Here is a 19,686-nt window from a genome sequence, read left to right as displayed (position 1 = left end):
GGTAACAGAAGAAATATTGAGTTTAATTGATGAAAGGAGAAAATATAAAAATGCAGTAAGTGAAACAGGCAAAAAGGAATACAAACGTCTCAAAAATGAGATCGACAGGAAGTGCAAAATGGCTAAGCAGGGATGGCTAGAGGACAAATGTAAGGATGTAGAGGCCTATCTCACTAGGGGTAAGATAGATACCGCCTACAGGAAAATTAAAGAGACCTTTGGAGATAAGAGAACGACTTGTATGAATATCAAGAGCTCAGATGGAAACCCAGTTCTAAGCAAAGAAGGGAAAGCAGAAAGGTGGAAGGAGTATATAGAGGGTCTATACAAGGGCGATGTACTTGAGGACAATATTATGGAAATGGAAGAGGATGCAGATGAAGATGAAATGGGAGATATGATACTGCGTGAAGAGTTTGACAGAGCACTGAAAGACCTGAGTCGAAACAAGGCCCCCGGAGTAGACAATATTCCATTGGAACTACTGACGGCTGTGGGAGAGCCAGTTCTGACAAAACTCTACCATCTGGTGAGCAAGATGTATGAAACAGGCGAAATACCCTCAGACTTCAAGAAGAATATAATAATTCCAATCCCAAAGAAAGCAGGTGTTGACAGATGTGAAAATTACCGAACTATCAGCTTAATAAGTCACAGCTGCAAAATACTAACACGAATTCTTTACAGACAAATGGAAAAACTAGTAGAAGCCAACCTCGGGGAAGATCAGTTTGGATTCCGTAAAAACACTGGAACACGTGAGGCAATACTGACCTTACGACTTATCTTAGAAGAAAGATTAAGGAAAGGCAAACCTACGTTTCTAGCATTTGTAGACTTAGAGAAAGCTTTTGACAATGTTGACTGGAATACTCTCTTTCAAATTCTAAAGGTGGCAGGGGTAAAATACAGGGAGCGAAAGGCTATTTACAATTTGTACAGAAACCAGATGGCAGTTATAAGAGTCGAGGGACATGAAAGGGAAGCAGTGGTTGGGAAGGGAGTAAGACAGGGTTGTAGCCTCTCCCCGATGTTGTTCAATCTGTATATTGAGCAAGCAGTAAAGGAAACAAAAGAAAAATTCGGAGTAGGTATTAAAATTCATGGAGAAGAAATAAAAACTTTGAGGTTCGCCGATGACATTGTAATTCTGTCAGAGACAGCAAAGGACTTGGAAGAGCAGTTGAATGGAATGGACAGTGTCTTGAAAGGAGGATATAAGATGAACATCAACAAAAGCAAAACAAGGATAATGGAATGTAGTCTAATTAAGTCGGGTGATGCTGAGGGAATTAGATTAGGAAATGAGGCACTTAAAGTGGTAAAGGAGTTTTGCTATTTGGGGAGCAAAATAACTGATGATGGTCGAAGTAGAGAGGATATAAAATGTAGGCTGGCAATGGCAAGGAAAACGTTTCTGAAGAAGAGAAATTTGTTAACATCCAGTATTGATTTAAGTGTCAGGAAGTCATTTCTGAAAGTATTTGTATGGAGTGTAGCCATGTATGGAAGTGAAACATGGACGATAAATAGTTTGAACAAGAAGAGAATAGAAGCTTTCGAAATGTGGTGCTACAGAAGAATGCTGAAGATTAGATGGGTAGATCACATAACTAATGAGGAAGTATTGAATAGGATTGGGGAGAAGAGAAGTTTGTGGCACAACTTGACCAGAAGAAGGGATCGGTTGGTGGGACATGTTCTGAGGCATCAAGGGTTCACCAATTTAGTATTGGAGGGCAGCGTGGAGGGTAAAAATCGTAGAGGGAGACCAAGAGATGAATACACTAAGCAGATTCAGAAGGATGTAGGTTGCAGTAGGTACTGGGAGATGAAAAAGCTTGCACAAGATAGAGTAGCATGGAGAGCTGCATCAAACCAGTCTCAGGACTGAAGACCACAACAACAACAACAACTTGTACAGAATGATAAAACCCACCGTCACGTATAAAACGAAAACTAAATTAGCCGATGAGGTGTCAGCCAAAGAAGGACAGCTCACCAAGATATGGGCCACTGTCAGATGGGCGCCCCACCGACACTGAGGTGGGTCTTCACGGCGCAGGAGGTAGCCATATGTCACCTAAGCATGGCCAGTGTGGAGCCGGCACAGAACCACAGAGTCCCTGCGAGAGGCCCGCATGAAGGACTGCCACATATTCGTAGTCTCCTTAATAGCACACAGTTTGTTGAGAGTGCTGAGGTTATTCCATTTCGTCTCCCAAAGCTGCAAAACCTTGCAGTGTAGTACTGAATGCAGGTCAGTTGCAGAGAAGCCGATCTCCATAAGCAGTTTCTGCGTAGCCTGTTTGACCAGCCTGTCGGCAAGTTCGTTGCCTGGGATTCTGACGTGTCCTGGGGTCCAAACACCACTGAACAACCGCACCATTCCAGGGCACAGACGGACTCCTGGATGGTCACTGCCAAAGGATGACAAGGGTGGCACTGGTCAATAGCTTGTAGGCTGCTCAAGGAGACAGCACACAGAAGAAATGACTTCCAGGGTATGAACATATGTGCTCAAGAGCACGAGAGATAGCCACCAGCTCAGCAGTGAAAACACTGCAGCCATTGGGCAAGGAATGGTGTTCAATATGTCCTCCATGGACATACGCGAAGCTGACGTGACCATCAGCCATCGAGCCATCAGTGTAAACCACTTCATGGCCTCGGTATATGTCAAGAATCGAGAGGAAGTGGCAGCAGAGAGCCGCGGGGTTAACTGAGTCCTTAGGGCCATGTGAAAGGTCCAGGCGAAGCCGCAGCTGAGGTGTGCACCATGGAGGTGTACGTGAATGGACCTCAAGTATAGGTGATAAAAACAAGGACTCCAGTTTGGCAAGAAGGGATTGGACACAAACTGCAATTGGAAGCCCTGACCTGGGTCGCCAATGTGGGAGATGAACAGCCATGAGTGGGAAAAGGAGACGGCGATTCGGATGCACAGGAGAACTACAAACTCCCTGGGAAGGGAGTGACCCAAGAGACCCCTTCCTAGCGAGAGGAACCAAAAACACTTACGTTACTCCAGCGCAGAAGTGGGGACTGATATCCCCGGTGGTTGGGGTGAGGCTAGAAATGTTGTAGCAGTGGCATAAGACGATGTCATTGGTACAGGATGTAGGCCTCAGTGTAGCCTACATCCTCAGCCTCAGTGTAGGTCAGTCAGTACAGGGTCTTGTACTCCATCATTTTCCTTTCTTTCTGGAGAATTCGGCAGTCAGTTGAGCAAGGCGAATGGTGCTCTCCGCAGTTGACACAGGAGTATTGGGATGTGATAGGTGTCCGCAATCCTGACATGTGATGCTGGAAGAACAGTGAGAAGACATATGGCTGAGCTTCCAGCATTTAAAGCAGTGCACTGGGGGAGGGATATAGGGCTCTACATCACAGTGGTAGACCACTGCCTTGACCTTCTTGGGTAATGTATCACCCTCAAAGGCCAAGATTAAGGCACTGGCACCTGATTATCCCTCGGACCCCGGTGGACACACCAAACGAAATGTACACCTCGCTGCTCTAAATTGGCGTGCAGCTCACTGTCAGACTGAAAAAGAAGGTCCCTTTGAAATATGACACCCTGGACCATATTTAAGCTCTTATGGGGCGTTACAGTTACAGAAACAACCCCCAACTTGTCACAGGCAAGTAATACACGTGACTGGACAGAGGATGCTGTTTTGATCAAGACCGACCCAGATCTCATTTTGGACAAGCCCTCCATGTCCCCAAACTTGCTGTCTAAATGCTCAACAAAAAACTGAGGCTTCATCATCATGAAAGATTCCTCATCAGCTCTCGAACATACAAGGTACTAGGGAGAATAAGAGCTGCTGCCATCCTTGGCCTAACGTTCCTCCCATGATGTGGCCAGGGAGGGGATTGATTTGGGGTCTGAATTGAGCCTGTGAATGCTTAGAGACTACTGGTGTTTGACCACCAGCAAGAGATGATGTACTATGCTTCATCATGTGTCATCCACTCTGATGCCACCCACTCTGACCAGGGGCCCTCCCCACAGACGCCATCCAGCTGCAGCAAAGACCACTTGGCAGGATGGCCATTGCCGGGGGTCCCGATGCATCTACTCCTCAGTATATGTGGGGAGTTAACGGTGCAGGCATTAGCAGAATGATCCCTGTGTCGTCAGGGGGCTACAACCAACAGGGTATATGACGGCCCTTCCAGAAGAGACTGGCTTCCATACTGGATTTCAGGTGCAACAAAGCAAACAAGTCTATTATCATCATCACCGTACAAAACAATACTGCACAGTTGGAAAAATATGTACCCAGGAGGGTGACCTTGTCCAACAGTTGGAGAATGAGCAGAAGTGCAGATCCACATCGGCGAAGGATGCGATAGGTCTCAGTGCATGATGGACACGATGCACCATGTAAGGCGCCCTTACCCAATTGGCTCACCTTTTGGGAAAACTTTAAAAAATGGAGGTAAAACCCTACAGGGGACCATCACATGAAGGTCACAATGTGTGAGACTCCTTTTAGTCACCTCTTACGACAGGCAGGAATACCTTGGGCCTGTTCTAACCCCCGGACCCACAGGAGGCGTTGCAACACTGGAAGAGGAATATAAAACTGCAAAATCATCCACAAACAAGGAGCATTGTACAGCAAAGAGGCTAACACTTTAAACACTGTCCTGAGGAACACCAACCCCTTGCTAAAAACGATCCAACAGCACATCACCAACTTAGGATTATTTTCCTTTTTTAAAAAAAAAAAAAAGGGGGGACACTTCATACTGCCTTCTAAATATTATATTATATGTATACGTATGTATTTTCTTTAGTAAATAAATAATATTCTGAAATATCTGAATGACACTTTTCCTATTCTTTTCATTTGCAAACTTTACCATATGAACTTGTGATGTTACCTAATGGTTAATGTTAGAGTAGTTGCTCTTCTAAACAGCCTCCCATATGATCAAACCAGCTGCGTCTTTACTTGTGATTACTCATACTTTAGGCACCTGGATTATGCATGGCTTTATTTAAAAAAGGATAGCTCAATGTGGTAATAGGTTCGAACTACACATGTCTGCTTTCATGCCACACAGCTAATTCACTGCAAATGTAGCTGTAGCTGTGATCCTGCAGTCACTGGCTAGAACTGTGAGTTAATAAAATACACAGAAATACAAAATAAAAGCTATATGAATAATTTGATAACAAATTTTCCATTCTAATGTCTATAACTGATGTAGATGACAGAGAACTATGTTGAGTAATGTTTATTCAAGAAAGGACATCTCAAATACATGGGAAGTGGTACTACAATATTCAATTAAAATAGAGACAGAAAATATCATTATCAAATGCAGCAAAGTTACATTGGGAGCATTATGAGAATGGTAGCAAAATCTCCAAAACTTTTGTAATCGAAGATACTTGAAAACTAAGTCCATTTTGTAATCACAATACATGAAATATACACCATCTCAAAACAGTTCAGGATTCAGCTTGATGATTTACAAACCATCACATGTGATAGAAGAATGCTAACTCATAGTGTGTCCATCCTCAGTTCCATAATGCAGAGTCCTACTCTGGAGAACTTTCAGACCTCTCAAATCATAAAATCCCTTCAGAAGTTAAAGTCTGGTAGCAGCCATTCACTGCACAGAACCCAACACGTCCGTGATAGAATACCACTTGTTACCACAAGCAGGTCCGCCTCTTACCAGAATTCACATAAAAGTGCCCAGAATCTCTCCCTTGAGCTCTTCACTCGAAAAGCCCCAGTCTCCACTTGACTCCCATAGCGTTCTGCTAATGTCTGCTTTTCCACTGGCTCAAGGCCATATCCACCAAATACATTGTTCTAAAGTTCTACAGACATCATATGACTCAAGCTGACCACTTCCCAGTCTAAAGTATATATCACACCAGCATTCAAACAAAGAAATGTTATAAACATTTGGTCACACTCGGATCATTCACAATAAATATAAATAAAGTTCGTCCATAAATAAATAATCCAATATTCTAGCACAATTACACTCACAATAAATGACAAAAGATTGTTGTTAATATTGTTTAAACAATTATTTAGGCCTGCTTGTTAGAAGCATATTTCAGCACTCTTTTATGAAGGTCTTAAATTATCATGATTTTATATTATCAGTTGTAATTAATATTTAAATAAAGTTACTGGCAAAGTAGTACACTGTTCAGAGGTACTCAAGCTGTATTCATTTGCTGTGTAATTGTGGAGGATATGATGTTCTGACAAACATTTGCATAATGAAAAGATGTAAAAAATGTATTAAATCAAGAACTAAAATAGATGCAGATACATAGCTTTCAGAGATGATTGCTATCTTGCCATACTGTCATCTGAGATATTGTATGTTGAAATCGCATGAAGCATTTAAAAGTTGATGGTTCAGAAATTCATTGCGAAAATGTTTGTTTGCTGTGAAATATTAACTTCCGTAGTTTTAAAGATATTGGAATATTGGTGTGCCAGTGGATGCTACTAATTTTTCTGAGATTGCAAATGTATTCAGGTTTGTTTTAATACTTGACTGTAAATTATTATACATTCTCAAAGATCTGTAAGAAACCATCTTTCAGCTTATCTGACACTCCATCATTTCTAGAAGCATTGTCTGTCCTCTTAAGAAATTTGTCCATCATCAGAATTCCCCATATTGGCTTTTATCCACATCCGACCCTTTGCTGATGCCCCTGCATCTGGCTTGCCTGCAGCAGCCACTGCAGCCCACCCGACCGTGACACACTCTTGGCCCTGGGGCCATATAGCTTCACAAACAAATTCACCTCACCTAATATCAAATCTAGGTGGCTGATCAGCAAGCTTGCTTATGCATAACATTACAAACTTTGTATATTCACACTTTTTGTAAGACGGGTGGTCCCTCGCAACTATACTTTCCTCATCTGATACTGGGTTGTGTGATGTGACTGTATGTTATGTTGAAATTCTGACTGATGTGCACACAGCACCACTTGGTGGTCCAGCCTATTTCATCCTTTACTTGTGGCACTTTAAATCATTGAAAGGCTGGAGTGTAACCATGTATGCAAGTGAAACAAGAATGACAAACAGTTTAGATACGAAGAGAGTAGAGGCTTTTGAATTATGATTTTATAGAAGAATGCTGAAGATTAACATAACTAATGAGGAGGCACTGAACAGGATTGGGGAAATAAAAAAAGGGGTTGGTTGACAGGACGCATTCTAAGACATAAAGCTATCAATAGTTTAGTAATGGATGGAAGTGTGGGGATAAAAATTGTAGAGGGGGAGCAACAAGCAGATTCAGAACAATTTAGGCTGCAGTAGTTATTTGGAGATGAAGTGGCTTCCACAGGATAGAGTAGAATGGACAGCAGCATCAAACCTGTCTTCGGACTGAAGACCTCAACAACAACTACATTAACTTCTGCAACAAAGGCAATGTTTCTGAATATGTGCATACAACTGAAGGTTCAATTATTTTATTTATTCAAATACTACACTGTTCTATGCCCAACAAAACAACCAAAAGACTTCTGGTTAGCACAAGGTTACTAAAAATATTCGTCTTTCTCTGGATAATTCTGATTTTTTTTCAGTAACAAGCAAACACATTTTTTAAAAAATATGTTATCTCAAAACAGTCAATTAAGCACACAAAACATCATGCACAATTTTTAAAAAAATTGATAAATTAAATAAAAACTACTTCAAACCAAACAAGTGATTTAAGAACTAAGTGAAAGCTGCAGACTACATTAATGTTTGTAAAAATTGCAACATCTAGGATGAACAGTTAAAATTCTGAAAATGTGAGGGACAGTGGCTGCCTATAGCTGTGTCCTATCCTTTTCTTGAGAGACTAGGAATGTTTCTTACAGTTTTGTTCATATAGGACATGCTCATACAAGAGTGTCACTTGTGTGGAACTGGTGAACAAGAGTGGGTCATACTCAGTGAAAAGCACATATCATGTGACGCAATATCATTACAGAATGAGATGAAAGCCACATCATTTATGTGGCGATACCTGAGCATATCGCTCTGACCTGAGGGGTCAGCTCGGCACCATAGCGTCACAACAAGTAATGACTCATCCACATCTACAGTTCAGTGCATATGCCATGAGCCGGACTCATGGTACACTTGTCATTCCTTTGTTCATAAATCAAAAATGCTTCAAACTCCAACTGGCACATGAATGCCACTGTGTGAACTGAGAGACAAAATGTAGTGTTTTAAACAAATCCTGGTTCAAACTCCCTATATTGATGACCAAGTCTTCCTTAACACTTCAAAATTGGGCAAAATATAGCAGTCCACACAACTGAACAATATCATTTACAAGCCCCACAGATGACAGGAGGCATAGAATACAATGTGTGTTGTCATATACTGTGTATCAGGTGCTGTCTGACAAAGTGATGTCTGGCCACCAGACCTACATCGAGGATGTTTAGAGGCCAAAATGGTCTTCCTCTACACACTGAATTTCAGCAGCACAGTGCCTGTCCACATGTAATGAGAAATGTGGAAGTTGCCTACTAAGAATAGCAGATAGCACTGTCACCATTTACTACATGGATTGCTTATTAAATATGTCTGGGATACAGTTGGTCAGCAACTTTTTTTAAGCATTGCTAGTGCTTTGGAGAAACATTCCCCAAGCTCTATGATTCTCTGCTATGATATCCTGAGTTGCAGTCACACCATTATACTATCTTTAGTGCAGCATAATGCTTATATCAATCATGTGTATCCTCTGTGTTGCAAATTTCACAAGCATTGGTGTATATAATAATTGGACAAGTGCAATTTTAAAGACATTAGTGATTTCAGTTACACATTACATGGTGTAAAAACAACAACACTTTTAATCACAGTGCTTAACACAAATCCCATGGCAATCATTACCTTATCAAGTACAGCTGTACGTGGTTCAAGGCTGGTAAAGAGGCATTAGTGAAGTGAAGGGAGCCTACAGAAACAAAACATGCAACAAAATATCAATAATATACAGAACAATCACTAAACATGCAATATTTTATGCACTAAGGAAAAAATTTTAAAGGAAAATATCACTCAGCAGTCTACTTAAACAGGACACAAACCACTATTAGCTGCAAACTTTTCAAATAAAACAAGAAGTAAAAAGTGTTTTAACTAACTTGACTTAAACCAACACGACAGACTTTTGAAATGGCACACACTTCACAGTCCAGATGTATACCTATGATACTGTAAAGTATAGTGCCACAGACTCAAAAATAATGTCTCCAGTGCTCAAACAGGTGGAATCATTGAAGCAACAAGTGTGGGAATGTACACAAAACCTAACAATTACAGACTTTTTTTAGATCTGGATCACTTTTCATCATCTTGCTTGTTCACTCAATCCCCACTTGCCATTTCCTTGTTGTTTTTTTATATATATTTTTTCAAAGCAAACTGAATATGTATTTTACTTTTACATAATATCTTGCCAATGGGTACATAACAATCAGAAACCACACTATTTGTAGACAATCGCCAGAGTCTAATTATTCTAGAAAACAGCTACTAAGGAGCATACAACACCTGTTTGAAGTAACATCCATAAAGACTAACAAACAGCAGTAACAAATTCAAATTAGTACAGCTTTACCTGTCATTTTTCATTTCTTTCTTTCAACAAAATTGGTAAAATGTATCAGACTACTGCTACAAATATGTTCTGGTATTTCAAACACTATATGCTGCATGCTATTAATCGCCATGCCCCCATCTATCATTAACGTGCTAAAAACTTTACAATAAGATTAAAAGCATTAAATGGAAAAAAATGTAAAAATTACAGGGAACATATTTACTACCTTCCAAGTCTGGAGATGATACATGACCACTTTATAAATTTTCCATCTGTCATCTTTGAAGTTATTACACAAGATTTGCTTAAAAGTGTGACTACAATGAAGCATAATTATGTTCATAAAGATACTTGGGTCTTTGCAGTATGGGATGTCAACAACCATTCAGCATTCATTGGAGATATTATGATTTACAATAGTCATATTTTTCAATGGCAATCAGGCCATACAAGAATGTCCGATCTATACTGGAATAATACAGACTGCACATACAATTAAGATTTGTGTTACTTAAAAGCAATAAGTTAACAAAAGAAAAACTACACCATCCCATGTGTGTGTCAACTAAAATAAAATCTTACCTTCTGGCTTCTTCATATTTTATTTGCTGCTTGAGGAAAACTGCATTTTTTAACAATTCCTGTATGTTGTCAAAACTTTCCTCAGCACCTTCCATAGATTTTATAGCCCTACAAATAATCAGCACACTATTAGTGGGTTAACAAATGTGAATAACAAAAAACAATACATGGACCATTACAACCACAAAAAATGAAAGATGACAAAAACACCGTGAGGCTGACACTAATATACAAAAGCTAAGACACTTATCACCTTCTGGAAAAGAGAGGGATATAGTATTGTGAAAGAACTTACAAAAGAAAAATAAGTTAATATAAGCAGGAGAAATCAATGGTGTCAGACAAGATTTACCATACATTCAAAGATATACAAGAGAGAGCAGTGTAACAAGACAAGCATCCAAATCAATACTGTAACAAAACTGAATTTTTCAAAAAGGCTGCAAAATGATTCCAATGATGGGGCTTAGAGTGATTAAATGACATGAGAGTTATTCAGTCATTACTAATGTTCATGAAGTGATGCCAGTCTCCCTTTCACAATATGAAATTATCATTCCTTTACAAATGTTCCAAGATTATATATTGTTTGCAAGAAGTTTATTATTTGTTTGCTTCCTGGTAGTTTCCATTCCATGATCTGTTATGGCAATCTTTCCTCGGACATCTTTTTCATATGCTCATATCATATGAACTGTTTTTCTTCCACAAAATCAAAACCCAAGCTTGTGACACTCATTTTCTTCCTAATGACTTCATTTCTGACCATTTCCCCATCCATATATCTTTGCAGCTGTTCTCCAAAAGCCCATCACAGTTGCTATCAATCTTTTAATCGAACGGTATCTAACTGTCCGTACTCCTGAGCCGTATGCCACAATGCTTCTAACAACTGTTTTCACAATTTTTTGTTAGTTTCCTTTCAACTCTGTTGATTCCATAAAATACTGTTTAATGTTCCAATAGTGAAATTTCCATAATTTGTTCTTGAAATAATTTCCTTATCTTGTTTAACATCTTGTGTGATATTTCTCCCAGGTACAGGGGTTGGACAAAAATATGGAAACACCATGAGAAATGCATGCTTGAATATAAATGCGGATGCAATCCATACCTGCAGATGGCACTGTTGTATATGACCACAAATGAGACCTATGCAATGTCTTCAATAGTTGATAAGTGTCAGCCATGGTCAGAACAGTGTTCTGTGTAGTTGTCAATGCATTATGAAGGAGCTAAGTGAATTCAAAGATGGGCAAATTATTGGTGCTTGTATGGTGGTTGCTTCTGTAACCAAAACTAGCCAAGGTGTTAGGTATTTCAAAGAGCCACAGTATCAAAGACCTGTACTGCATACAGGGAAAGCAGAAAAAATATTATCCGTTAAGTCACAACATGGACAAAACTGTTGTTGAGTGATGGTGACAGCTGGTTATTGAAAAGGACTGTAATGAAAAATAAGAGGACAACTGCTGCAAAGTAATTTCAGAACTGAAGTTGTACTTGTGAACCCTGTCAACATAAAAACAACACAAAAAAGAGGAGCTTCACAAGCAGGGACTTGCAGGGTGAACAAGAATTCCTAAACCACTCATCATTTGCTGCCTGTAACACAAAAATGTAATGCTGATGCCTTTCAACGCGGACTATGGAGCAATGCAATAATGTCATTTGGCCAGACGAATCTCATTTCACACAGCTTCCATTTTCTAGCTGAGTTTACATCCCAAGAGTGAGACATGGGGGAGGGGAAGAGGGTGGTTTGGTCATGATTTGGGCAGCTGTACCTTACTCTGCAAGGCCGTTTCACCGTCACAGATTATGTGACTATTTTGGCTGACCATGTCCATCCCATGGCATAAAGTTTGTTCCTAAATGGTGATGCTGTGCTTCAAGATGAGAGGGCCTTTGTCCACATGGCAGCTTTGTCCTGAACTAGTTTTGTGAGCAGAAAGATTCACCAGATTTCATTATTATTAAGCCTTCAAGGTCTACTTTGGAGAGAGGGGTACATAATGAGTATCTACCTTCACCATCATTACCTCAATTTGTTACTATTTTGCAGGAAGAATGGTATAAGATTCTCTTGAAAACTATGCAGGAACTGTATTTATCCATTTCGAGATGACTGGAAGCTCTTTTGAATGCTTTCCTTCACAGCATTAGACATGGTAATTTGTTGTTTTTGTGGTGTTTCCACATTTTTGTTCACCCCTGTATTTGTACTCTTCAGTATGCATGATCGGTCCCGTCCCTTCTTCCCATGTCAAACTGTGATATGCTCCTCCCATTACCATGTGTTTTGTTTCCTTCATGTCAACCTGAAGGCCCCATTTTTTAAATATTTTTGTATTTATTTCCTGGTAATATATTCAACGTCTTCATCATCTTGTGCCGAGATGAGCTGCTCATCAGCAAATCATCATGAATATATAGTACCACAATTTATTATTAGTCCCATGTTCTTACATGTTTACTTTTTTTTCCAAACAGATCCTGAATTGCTTTAAATTATGATAGGATTAATAACATACAAATCTAAAGCCTTCCACAAAATTGCAAGAAGTATAGTTTGAAAATGGTGTCACTAAAAATGATGGTAATTACAGAAAAATTAATTTTAGGCATAAATGAACGTATGACCTAGGACACCAGCACCAGCACTGAAGATGGCTCAGTTCTGAAAAGTTGAATTTTATAAACATATTTGACTGGTGAAGACACTATATGTTTTAGACATACTGTATAAGTACCAATTTGAAATACTGTCTGGGGAGCAGGAACTGAAAGTGAGAGACTGCTGTCATTAACATAAAAACAGAATAGGTGGTGTCTTAAGTCATTGACCTAGAGAACACCCACTGTAAGTGATTGTATGTTCAATGTGAATTTAATTCTCAGATTCTGATTGTTAGTCAGAGTTATGTCCACTGACTGATTCCTATTTTATAGTTAAGATTGTAAACAAAGATTTTTCACTATCTTTGTTATACTGTCATCTTCTGATTGTACCAATAAGATATTGTGTCGCATTGTAACTAATGACTTCATAAATCAGAATTTATCCCTCCCACAAATTTAACCATGGCTATTGTCGTAATACCACTTCCAAAGAAACCGTGCTGAAGCGTAGAGAGGAGGTTCGAATTTTCCAAGACAGCCTGAGAAGGCTGGCAGTAATGATATAGTCCTATAGTTACCCCACTTCTACAGTATCTCCTGTTTTGTATAGGGGTTTTATTTTGGTAACCTAATTTGTTTTGGAACACTTCTTCTAAAGATGATGTATTTATAATGTGTGATACACATCTGTAAATTACACTAGCACTACATATAGAAACTGACCCTAATCCAAGAAAAATTACATTATATTTTATTAATGTTAGAACTATTAGCATGGCTGTAAACTTCATCATCACTGATCTTCCTTCAAGTCAATTTGTTGACTTTTTGCATGCAATGTCTGCTTACATAATCAGCTAATTTCTGATCTCTAATTAAACTTCCTTGATTTTCCCTTCAGGTTATATCACATGGATTTTGGTATGTTTCATTGCTAATGATATTCCACATGGCTTTAGATTTGTTTTGTGCACTTTCATTTTGTCTTTGTGCATTTACTTAGCTTTCGGAGTTGCACGGTAACTGTTTATACATGTAGTGACTTGAGGGTCTCTGTTTATTTTTTTGTGCTAATTTAGACATTTCAGAGTTTGGCTCAAGACATATGCCCTGAGTTATCAACTATTTGTAGTCTCCTGTTAACAAAGTAATTTTCGTCAGTTATCTGTGGGGAAACCTTTCAGAAAGATATAGAAATGTCACTGAGTAACTGATGAATGCTTTATTGGTTGTTGAGTGTAAGTATATTGGTTTCCATGTCTATTTTCATTAGTAAGTCTAAGATGTGTTATTCAGTGCTGTAATGTTTTTCATAGTGCCAACAGTTCCTAGTTGTCCGGGATAACAAAGAATATAGTCTCTCTCTCTCTCTCTCTCTCTCTCTCTCTCTCTCTCTCTCTCTCTCTCTCTCTCTCACACACACACACACACACACACACACACACACACACACACACACACACACACACACACACACACACGCGCGTTAGGTGACTTTTTGGTTTCGTTTGCGAGTGTGGCATCGTGTGTGAATTTTGGTAAATTGCTTTTTTTATGTCTTTGGTAGGTGTGGATATGACTGACAAAGGTCAACAGTTTTTAGTTGTCAGTTATAATGGGGGACAGTGCGTTGTCTCTAATAAAATTTCTTCAACTATTCAGATTTTTGGATGAAGTCGTGAAGTGTTCAGTATGTCGTGAAGAAATGAGGCTTCCTTAAAGTTCCGGTGTCTCGGACTAGGGACGGCTGTATGTGGAGATGTCGTAAGGATAACAAGTCAAGGGAAGTGTTCGATCCCAATGTGTGGCTGTGAATGTTGGTATCGGTATCGGGAGATGTTTTTGAGCTATACAGGGTGTTACAAAAAGGTACGGCCAACTTTCAAGAAACATTCCTCACACACAAATAAAGAAAAGATGTTGTGTGGACATGTGTTCGGAAACGCTTAATTTCCATGTCAGAGCTCATTTTAGTTTCGTCAGTATGTTCTTCCACCTACACTCAATGGAGCACATTATCATGATTTCATGCAGGATACTCTACCTTTGCTGCTAGAACATGTGCCTTTACAAGTACGACACAACATGTGGTTCATGCACGATGGAGCCCCTGCACATTTCAGTCCAACTGTTGCACATTTCAGTCGAAGTGTTCGTACGCTTCTCAACAACAGATTCGGTGACCGATGGATTGGTAGAGGTGGACCAATTCCGTGGCCTCCATGCTCTCCTGACCTCAACCCTCTTGACTTTCATTTATGGGGGCATTTGAAAGCTCTTGTCTACGCAACCCCGGTACCAAATGTAGAGACTCTTTGTGCTCGTATTGTGGATGGCTGTGATACAATACGCCATTTTCCAGGGCTGCATCAGCGATTCCATGCGACAGAGGGTGGATGCATGTATCCTCGCTAACGGAGGACATTTTGAACATTTCCTGTAACAAAGTGTTTGAAGACACGCTGGTACGTTCTGTTGCTGTGTGTTTTCATTCCATGATTAATGTGATTTGAAGAGAAGTAATAAAATGAGCTCTCCCATGGAAAGTAAGCATTTCCGGACACATGTCCACATCACATATTTTCTTTCTTTGTGTGTGAGGAATGTTTCCTGAAAATTTGGCCGTACCTTTTTGTAACACCCTGTATAGGTCAAGGGAACTGTTAGGCCCTAATTTATAGGATCGGGAGCTGCTGTTGAGCTATATGGGTCAAGGGAAGTGTCCGATTCCAGATGATATTGTGTTTGGTGGTATTTGGGGAGTTTTGTGATGTAGGCTTTTTCGTCATTTTGCGTGGTTTTGTATGGGGGTGGGAGTCTCAATTTGTTTATATTTAGTTTGTCCCCACCCAAAAACCCCGTATTTCCCGCGCTTGTCCTGTTAGTGTCATTGGGCTTTTTGCGGAATGTGTGTGTTTTTTTAAATGTATTTTCGTCCTCATAATGTGTACGTAACAATTTTATATGCACCATATTGGAATCGTGGTTTATGGTCATTTCCGCCATATTTGTCACGTGTGTGTGTGTGTGTGTGTGTGTGTGTGTGTGTGTGTGTGTGTGTGTGTGTGTGTGTGTGCACTGGTGTGGAGGGAATGGAGATATAGAGGGAGGGTTGAAGAATTGTGGCTGATGGTCGAGAGGGAGAGTCAGCGAGCACAGGGAATAGGTATGTGAAATCGGAAAACCTCATACTGGCACAGTCATGGTAGTTTTGCCTAGCACTCTATGACATGGAGAAGTAGATTATGAGGGGAGATACAATTAAGAAAGAGGGAGACTGCAGAGAGAACAGTGTGAGTGCAGAAAGAGTTAAGTGTGAATCATGGAGAAAGTTGGTAGTGATGGGTGTGGGATGGGGCTAGCAGAGATTAAAGCCAAGAAGGTTATAAGACTGAAGGAAGTGTTATAAAGATAGTTATCAAGAAGCAGGTGTTGGGTGGAAAGACCCAGATGGCCCAGGTTGTGAAGCACTTACTGAAGTCTAGAATGTTGTGCTTGGCAGTATATTCTGCCACTGGCTGGTTCACTCTGCTCTCAGGTGGACAGCTGGCTAGTGGTCTGGCTCACATAAAATGGTGAGCAGAAGTTATGGAAGAGTTGGTATATGGTATGGCTGCTTTTTCAGGTAGTCCTGCTTCTGGCAGGACAAGATATGCTTGTGGCAGGACTGGAGAGGCACATGTGGGTGGATGTATCAGTGAGTTGTCACTTTTATTTCTTCCATCATTTTCACTACATTAATATTAATTACGATATTAATTACACTCTTCTAATATAGGTGAACCAGGGCAGCCTTCAGATTTTTAAGAAACATATTTCAAACTCATGAGGATGATCTATTTATTGCCAGTATTATTGCATCTTCCTAATATCAGTTCTTAGGTCTAAAGTAGATTACTCAAAATACTGTCAAACATTGAAAAAAGAAAGTTATTTTTGTGATTTTATAATTTACATACAAATTACATTGTTTCAGAAGACTTTACAGAAACAGTAATAGGCTACATTAAAATAATTCATACATGTGTGTTCCGATTCATCACTGCGGCACCAGCTTTCAATAAAATATATGTGAAATCTTTCTAAAAGTCCTTAATGGAACTTCTCTCGCACTTTCCACCTAAGGCACTATTTTTTACTGAGAACATTTTGCCGATCAACAATTTTTGGCTCCACTTCTTTACTTTGTGTAATCATAACAACAAAAATCATTCCTGCTGACATACCAGTTTCCTTAACCCTGTTGAGGACCACTGCCTGACACTTAGAGCATGGCATTCAGTTGCTATTATTCCTGATTCCTCACTTGCTACTGCATGATCATTATGCAGCAATGGCTTCCCAATCCTCATAGATCCCTATCAGATTGTGACTTATGAAGTACCGACAGATAACGATGAAGGTGATGATGCTACTGCTAGTGATGCGTGGTCTTATGAAGAGGCTGTAGCCACTTCAGAAGGTTTTCCTCTTCGTGTGCCTTGTCTGTGTCTGCTGTAGGCGCTTTCTTGTCTCCTGTCTTGCTGTAACAGCCTGCAATGCATTTCTTACATTCACTGATTTACTGTGCTGCATCTGCTAAGTGTTCTGGCACTATCTTTTACTGTGGCTGCATTTCTATTCACATATTTCAGTCCATTGCATGGAGAAAATATGTTTGCAGCAGTATGTGATCTCTTGAGTCTTTTGTTTTAGTTTTTCTATTTAAATGTGGGCCGTGTCTCGTGTAGTCACCTCTGCTTACACAAATGCAATACCCAAAACTCATGTTTATGAATGATACAAAATTGTTTTTACATAGTTAATTAATTTTGCTAATTGATTCTCAGTTTACAAGGCCAGCATCAGACTAAACATCAATTAAATTAAGATTGTCAGAAAGTACTATAATGCAATGAATGAAGTTGAGATGACTTACTTCTGACAGCAGCTCATCAACACCATTAGTAACCCCTACAACAACAACTCATTATTGCAACTTTTACCACCAATATTTTCTGTCACTTTATCCGGTTGAGCACTCAGAGCATTTGCTCATGTCTGTGGCATATTCATGTTGAACAGGGTAGTCAACTTCTGAATGCATCTGTTCAAGAAAAAAAATTGTTATCTTTCACTATTTCTGTTGCTGGTTCCTTGTTCTGATTTAATTATCATTTCTGTTTCTTTTGTGCATTCAGATTCCTCCTGATTCAGTACTTGGAAACTGTTCCTAATGACATCATTGAAGAATAATTTGGAATGCAATTTGGTCTATAGTTTATTGACCTTATAATTTATTTCTTACACTTTTGTTCATTTGATGGAGTGTCCGTTGCTATGATTTTCAACAGTTCTACCTCTAGAGTCATCCTCTATATAGCTGCATTTAGGCCAAAATACCCCATTGCATGTAATACCTAATTTACGAAATAGTATCTACAAATTGAGGCTAAAAATCCATAGACATGATAAATTTAATTATAATGTTGGATAGCTTCTGCTTAAAGAGCTTGAAGAAGACTCAATTAAAGCACAGTACAGCATCAGACTAAATGTCAGAGAAAGCAGGCGTTGAGATTAGTCGCATTAAAGTGTGCGTTAACGTAAGGTCAACTAATATAGAAGATTGAAATGTGAATCAATGTTTCACACGATTTTTTTCGCCAGAATTTATTTCGGCTTGCGAGTTCGAAAGTACTTTCGCGGTCTGAGAGACTACACCTCGGAGTTACGTGCTAAATTGAAGTCTGAATGTGCAACAACTTACCCAACGCCATATTCGACATCGTAGCATCGGCCTTGCAGTTCATGATGAAGCTTTGTGACTTCCACTCGTTTTTCGACCATTGGTGGTAACGCTTTCCTAACATGTTCTTGGAGGCGATAAAAGGCCAAGGAAGGCTCATTGGCAACAATGTGCATATTTTCTGATATTCTCTCCGTTGCTGCGTCAATAATGAAATATATTTCGCAAAATGTCAGATCTTAAAATAATTTTCTGTATTTATTAAAAAGCATATTGAAGTTTAATTATACTTATCGGTACATTAGCCTACACCTAGACATCGATACACCACAATGTGCAAAAATTCTACACTGTAAAATCAACCACTTTACAATTCACACCTTTCTTGACTTTTATATCCAATTCAGGATCAGAAATATTGTGAGCAGACATTATTGTCTCAGCAGATTTCGAAGAATTACAGAGTACAAATACTCTATAAAGTCAACGGCCTGAGTGTAAACTTAAACCACCCTCTAAATAAAATCCGCAGTGGACTCAGAAACATAAACAAATCACCCCGAATTCCGTCTGCTCTCAATGACAGCAGACAACACATTGCTAATATCAAAGATTTTAATAATACAAAGTACTACAGTGCTATTTTATTCATGGAGGTCTCCAGGATTTTATTACTCTTACTTTATATCTTTGCCCAGTATTCAATGTATACATTTGCTGAGAAATGTTAACGGAGTAACAGTAAATGAATTTTAATGAGCATTATAGTTTTCACTTAAGATATGTGGTTCAATTTGATTTATTTATTCATCTAGAGATCATCTCACAACGGTACAGGATTTGGCATCATAATACAATGAAAATAAATAGTTACAGATATAGGCGTACACACATATAAAATATAAAGGATGATTTTATGAAGATAAGAGGTAGATCTACTCTTAACTGCAGGCGTTTCACAAAACCTGAAGGTTGGTATCTGTTTCCAAGACATATACTAAGGAGCTTGCACTTCACATCTGATCAAGAATATGTAAAGGCTATATATTGTCAGCGTTTTCTTGACTCATAAACATCTACTTTTGTCATCGCTAGTCAGCATAGTCGGATGTGCAAGCCTT

General features: G+C 39.3%; 1 protein-coding gene across 2 annotated transcripts in view; it reads right to left on the bottom strand.

Annotated features, from left to right (window-relative positions):
- The window catches only part of LOC124615413 (BLOC-1-related complex subunit 8 homolog), a 129,978-nt gene extending 110,818 nt beyond the window's left edge, over positions 1 to 19,160 (bottom strand). For both annotated transcript variants that reach the window (XR_006979787.1, XM_047143280.1), the window contains exons 1-3: positions 18,946 to 19,160; positions 18,587 to 18,764; positions 10,216 to 10,323 (exon numbers count right to left, since the gene is read on the bottom strand). Coding sequence is in view for 1 of the 2 variants with exons in the window: in XM_047143280.1 (XP_046999236.1) it covers positions 10,216 to 10,323; positions 18,587 to 18,764; positions 18,946 to 18,997 (338 nt within the window). In the remaining variant the exon portion in view is untranslated. The remainder of the gene's footprint in view (positions 1 to 10,215; positions 10,324 to 18,586; positions 18,765 to 18,945) is intronic.
- Positions 19,161 to 19,686: the final 526 nt, after the last annotated feature.

Source organism: Schistocerca americana, chromosome 5 (genome assembly GCF_021461395.2).
Source record: "Schistocerca americana isolate TAMUIC-IGC-003095 chromosome 5, iqSchAmer2.1, whole genome shotgun sequence".
Classification (NCBI taxonomy): Eukaryota; Metazoa; Arthropoda; class Insecta; order Orthoptera; family Acrididae; genus Schistocerca; species Schistocerca americana.
This window is presented reverse-complemented; position numbering and strand designations above follow the sequence as displayed.